Raw genomic sequence first — 5,731 nt, 5'->3', positions numbered from 1 at the left:
AGAGGGTGCAGGGACCATGGGCTTTCCGGGAGGCACTGCCACATCCCCTGCAACTGTGCCCCACTGAGGCTGCTGCACCCCAAGTGACCCTCTTCCTCCCCCTCAGCTTCCTCAGCAGGACAAGGGGAAGCTGCCAGAGGAGAGGCCTCCACACCCACTCCCTCTAAGCTTCTAGCCCTGCGGAGACATCAGCGGGGCCCCTGTGCCCCACGGCTGGGGCTGCACACGGACCCCCAGATCTCCTCTGTGCCCTCCTCCCCACCGCAGGTCCCTGTTGCTGTGCCTCTGGCTGACACCGGCATGCTCTGCCTGGGACCCCCTCCTTCTCTGCAAGTCCTCATTCCCATCAGCCATACCCCAGCAGCAGAGTAACCTCTGCCCGGAATGCAAGGCCTAGAGGAAAGGGAGGGTCTGCCCTGCTCAGCCCCACCTCAGAAAAGCCACTGCCCCTCCCATCCAAGCCCGGGTACAGGGGAGGAGCCAGCACAGGGTGGCCACCTACTCATGCAGTCCTTCCGGTTCCAGTGGAGCCGCCTCCCCGGGGGACAGACACACTCGTAGCTGCCCTTCGTGTTGACGCAGCCCTGGTCACAGCTCCCATTGTTCACGCTGCACTCGTCCACATCTGGAAGCACAGCGGGCGTTAGGGCAGAGGGGAGGCTGGCGGCTGGCGGCTGGCAGGGGAGGGGACTACCCCGGGCAAGAGGGCCGAGAATCTCCTGACCCCACGGAGTCAGACAGCGTCACGGAATGCAGAGGAGCAGTGCACACGCCCCACGCACACACACGCGGGGGTTTATAAGGCTCCTCACAGACCCCAGCGTCGCTTCCCCTAGGAACCTCAGTCGTTTTCTGAACTCAGGCAACTGCACCCCAGGCTAGGGGGCAGAGGAGGTGGCACGCGATTAAAGTTCCAACCCAACCAGGTTTTGTGGCGCAGGGAATATGCTCTGCTCCAGGGACTATGAACTGATTTTACCGTGGGACTCTGGACAAACCCTATTCTAGCCCCAGGTCCCCTGCAGTACAGCAGACACCAGGGTGAAAGAGGTCACCTCCTCTGACCAAAACATCTGCTGGAGCTGGGGGAAGGGGCTGGGCTCCATATTCTGCTAGTACTTGAGCTGCCTGCGCTCGGCAGGCCCAGGGAAGGGGTGCCCAGGTTTTCGAGGCTCTTTCCAGAAGAATCTGTAGCCCACCTCCAGAAGCCCAAGCACCAGCTATGTCCTGATCACATTATTGCCTGACCCTCTCTGATCTTCAAGTGGCCTGGCATCGTGAGTGTGGCTACCCACAGGTCACAGAAAAGGAAGAGACAGGGGGACCGTCCTTGGCTTCCCAATCTTCACCCACCACGCCCATATGACACCAAGTCCCAGCAGCCTGGCTCTGGCTCCTAAATACATCTAGAACCTTCCTCTTTGTTCCGTCCCTGCCCACCCTGCCCTGGCTCCAGCAGCGTGCGCTCCCATGCCTTCAGCTGTCTTCCCAGTGGTACCCTGGATTCCACTCTCCTTTCCATGTGGCCACTGGGGCATCCAGTTCCATGAACTTGACCATATTGCACCCCTGCTTAAACCTTCCACAGGCTTCTCCTCTGACTGGGAATATACACCCCCAATTCCCCGTGGGCTCACGAAGCCTGCATGGTGGGGTAGCGCCCCCATCTGCATCTTCCTCTGAGCTCCCTCCTCCTGTGGGGCCCAGCCCTGTGGCTGCCTCTTGGTCCTTCTGTCCACGGCTTTCTCACACGGAAGCCTCTGGAGTGCCTCCCCACCCCCCAGCCAAACACTCCCCCTTGAGGATCCCGAACTGCGCCTCTACCCTGCCCCTCTCTGCTGTGAGCCTCCCTGGAACGAGCTGTCTGGAATGTCCATGTCTTGGCTGCCTCCGCTCCTGGCCTGGGTTCTCTAGTAAATGTGGTTTCCAGCCCCATGCCCATCTGGCCAAGCCCTGGCACTGGCAGAGACCTGCTACCCACCTCTAACCATTTCCTGTTACCCCTTGTCTCCCCAGCCCTGCCCCACTTGCCCTTGGCTGAGCCCCTCTGCCCAGCAGTCCCTGTCCTTGCTGAGGCCTCGGGCCCCCCAGGGTTGAGGGCAGGGTTGGGGATGCGGGGTGCAGTGTAGGTGGCCGTGAGGCCAGGCGCGTGCCTCGGGGGGGAGGTGGCCCTGGCGGGCAGGCTGCAGACCTCCGCAGTGAGTTGTCCCATAGAGGATGTAGCCGCGGTGACACAGGCACTGGAAGCTGCCCGGGGAGTTGATGCAGATGTGGTCACAGGTCCGCTCGAAGGAGCACTCGTCGATGTCTGCATGGCCACAGGGAGACAAAGTTGGGGGAAGAGTTTGAGGGAGTGGTAGGTAGGCACGGCCTGTCACTCTCAGTCACTCAAGGCACCTCTGTGGACACAGTCCCTGGGCCAAGGTGCAAATGGGAGACTCCTTCTTGCTGCTCGACTTTCCATTGTTTCCATTAGCCTTCTGTTTCTGGGTTGGGAGCCACCTCACATCTTTTCTGGAGATGAGCAGGGCAGAAACATTGTGAACGGACGGGATGATTATGAATCTCTGCCATTTTACGATCTCACAGTCAACTCTGATTAGGAGTGGTAGAGAGGCATTGAACCCACGCCTGCAGGAAACAGACTGCGGCTGGCCCCAGGGCCCTGCGGAGGCAGCTGACTTGGGACATAAACCTAGGCCTCTTGGATGCTGACCAAAGCATCTTTCTCCATCACCCCACAATGTTTCTTGAGAAAATAAGGAAAACCATACAAGTAAAAAGAGAAGAGGAAATATAACACCCATAAAGGTTAAAAAGGCAGCTCTGATAGAATATGAAAGGTGATGAGCTTCCTGGCAGCCAAGGTAAAAAGGGAAAGAGGGAAGGTCATGGGGTGTTTGTTCCTGGAAAGGAAAAAATGAACCACCATGTTCACTGGAGACAAGTCTGTCCTGGCCATAAATTCTGAAGAAAATGGCTGTTATGGCACAGTTGATGTGGACCCCTGAAGGCAAAACAGACACCAACCTGCCCCTCCTTGGGCATAACAGTCAAGAGTTCATTCTTTGAAAATATTAGCTCATGTAATTTCACAAATATTTGTAATATATGTATATTTATAAAAACACTAACACAAGGAAGAAATTGGGCATGGGTGCTCAAAGGCGAGTGTGCTCCCTCCCAGGGAGGATCTGGGACCTCCTGGTGCTTGTGGCACCCGGGATAAAATCTGAAGGATAGGACCAGCTTGGAATGAGGGAATGAGTGTGGAGGAAGGGTGATTCAGGCAGCTGCTAGGAGGCAGGAGCATGCGGTGCCCAGGAGACGCACCTGTTCCCTTGGGCCTAGCCCCATCTGAACTCCCCTCCCCTCCTGGGAGCCTCCCTGGCAGGTCCACTTGTGCGGAGCCCGAGGGGGACTGCGGGGGTGTCTGGGGTCCCCTGAGTGCCAAGCAAAGGAGCACGGACCCTTCCCCGCTAGACCTGTGGAGCCCAGAGCCCCAAGGCCTCAGAGAGATGAGCCTGGAAGGGCGTGGAAAAAGATCCAGGTGGGGGTGGGGCGGGTGAGGACAGGGCCTCACAAGCGATCTCACCTCCTCCTCGACAGCCGCCTGCCTCTTTCAGGGGGCAGCTGGGATGCAAGGTCAAGGGCTCTCTTCAGCCCGCCGCAGAACTTGGCAAGGCCGATGGAGAAACAAAGTTAAAGTCAGAGGAACCCTGATAGGGCCTGGACAGACGCTGTGCTCCTGACCAGACCTCAGGCCCCGAGGAGGACAGGGCCAGGATGCCCGTCCAGGGACGAGGAGGCTGAGCCTGGGGAAGGGAGTGGCTGACCCGGGGCACACTTGATTCTCAGGACAGCCGGCCCTGGTGCCACTCCCGCCAGCCTCCTGCTTTTACATTCCTCAGGGACCTTTCGGGAGCACAGCCCTCACTTTTCAGGGCCTCACCCTGCCCTGTGCCAGCCCCTGAGCTGCACTGACAGGCAGAAGCACAGCCCCGTACCCAGACAAGGCCACATGCTGCCCGCAACTGCTGGTACCCCACAGGCACAAAACAACCAGACCACAGCTGGATAATCGTCAGGGCAAGAGAGCCCCTGCCCTGCCACATAGGGTGCCCCAGCCCCTGCACTTTCTCCCAGTGTGGGGTCTGCAGGGCACCTGTCTCCTTCCTCATAGCCTCATCCGGCCCCACCAAGTTCCTTGTGGTCCCCTAAACCTCCTCAGGCCGGCAGTGCCATCTCCTGTGTGGGTTTACCTCCCTGGCTCCTCCTGGAAAATCCCTACTCACCCCTCAAGCATTTCACCAACGGACCCTCCCCTGTAGCCTTCCCTGACCCCGCTCTGCACTGCCAGCCTCTGGGCTCCCGCTGCATCCTGGATCCCACTAGACTCGTCCTGGGCCGGGATTCTTGGCTTCTGTCCAGACCCCTCCTTCTCATTATCCTTGTTCCCAGCAGGTGAGGATTGTTCGAGAGCGCCTGCCTGCAATGTGCAATGCTTTCCAACAGATGGCAGCATCCCACCTCCGAAGCCAGAGGAGTTGGCTACTGGGAGGCCCGTGGGCCACAATGGGGAGGGAGGCGCTGGGTGAGCTGATGAGCTCGGCCACCGGCTCCCTCTGCCACCTGGGACATGTGCTGAAGCCCTCCTGGGCCTCAGTTTCCCATCAATAAAAGGAACAGATTGGACTGGATGTCCCCTAGAGTCATAAAGGACCCCGTTCCCTCGGGCCTAACCCCATCTGCACTCCCCTCCACTCCTAGGAGCCCATGTCAGCCCAGGAGGGGAAGAGGCATGACCTCACTGGGCCCAAGGGCCACCTGGGGCATGGCAGGGGCTCACCCTGGCAGGTGCGCTCATCAGTGAGCAGCTCGTAGCCCTTCCGGCAGCCGCACTCGAAGCTGCCCACGGTGTTGCGGCAGAAGTGGTCGCAGCCTCCATTGTTGACCAGGCACTCGTTGATGTCTGTGGGAGCCAAGGGGGATGAAGGAGTGAGAGCCAGGAGAATCAGCTTGCGTGACCAGCGGGGGGACGACAGACTAGTGGCGGGGACACAGACACTGCTCTGACTTGCCCGGTGCCCACTTCCCAGGCTGGCTGCTGGCTCCCCAGCTGGGCAGAGGGGTGGAGACCCTGTCTCGCAGGGGTCAGGGCAGGGGCTGGGTTGTACTGCAAAGGGCCAGCTCCCCAAGTTTCACCACTTCCCCTGATACTTGGCAAGCCTGGGATGTGTGACATTGAGTAGAGAGGAAGTGATGGCTGCTGTGCCCGGCAAGAAAGCAGGGACGGCGCCTCTCCCATGTCCTCACATCTGCAGGTTCAGGGAGGCCGCCTGGCCAGCAGGGAGGCTGGAGCAGGCAAGCACCACTTCTGGTGACCTCAGCAAGCTCCTGGACTCCTGAGCCTTGGCCTCCTGTCTGCAGAGCGAAGACAGGAAGTGCACCCACTTTGAAGGACGTCACGAGGACTAGAAAACATTTCCACAGTGCCGGGGCTTGGTCAGTGCTCAAGAAACTTTTTTCAACAAGTAGGCATTTTTACCTTTGTTGGAGGAGTACACTGAGGCTTAGAGAGGGAAAGCACCTAGTTCAAGAGGCTTCAGAAGGTAAGTGGGGAGCTGGGCTATGCAGTGGGCCTGACGCTCCCCACTTTCCCAGCCTGACTCCTCGCCTGTTTGTTTGAGCTGCTTCTTCGCTTAGCAGTGAATGAGGTGTAGCATGCTCC

At 59.1% G+C, this 5,731-nt stretch overlaps 1 protein-coding gene across 1 annotated transcript in view; it reads right to left on the bottom strand.

Annotated features, from left to right (window-relative positions):
• Nucleotides 1-5,731, bottom strand: part of LOC105503311 (signal peptide, CUB and EGF-like domain-containing protein 1) — a gene marked incomplete at both ends in the record, with an annotated part of 54,677 nt that overhangs the window by 13,660 nt on the left and 35,286 nt on the right. The window contains 4 exons of the mRNA XM_011930168.1: nt 357-393; nt 503-625; nt 2,192-2,308; nt 4,850-4,972. Of these exons, the coding sequence (XP_011785558.1) occupies nt 357-393; nt 503-625; nt 2,192-2,308; nt 4,850-4,972 (400 nt within the window). The remainder of the gene's footprint in view (nt 1-356; nt 394-502; nt 626-2,191; nt 2,309-4,849; nt 4,973-5,731) is intronic.

This window comes from Colobus angolensis, unplaced genomic scaffold, assembly GCF_000951035.1.
Source record: "Colobus angolensis palliatus isolate OR3802 unplaced genomic scaffold, Cang.pa_1.0 Scaffold846, whole genome shotgun sequence".
NCBI classification, from domain to species: Eukaryota; Metazoa; Chordata; class Mammalia; order Primates; family Cercopithecidae; genus Colobus; species Colobus angolensis.
The sequence above is the reverse complement of the archived record's forward strand: the minus strand, read 5'-3'. Positions and strand labels throughout refer to the sequence as shown.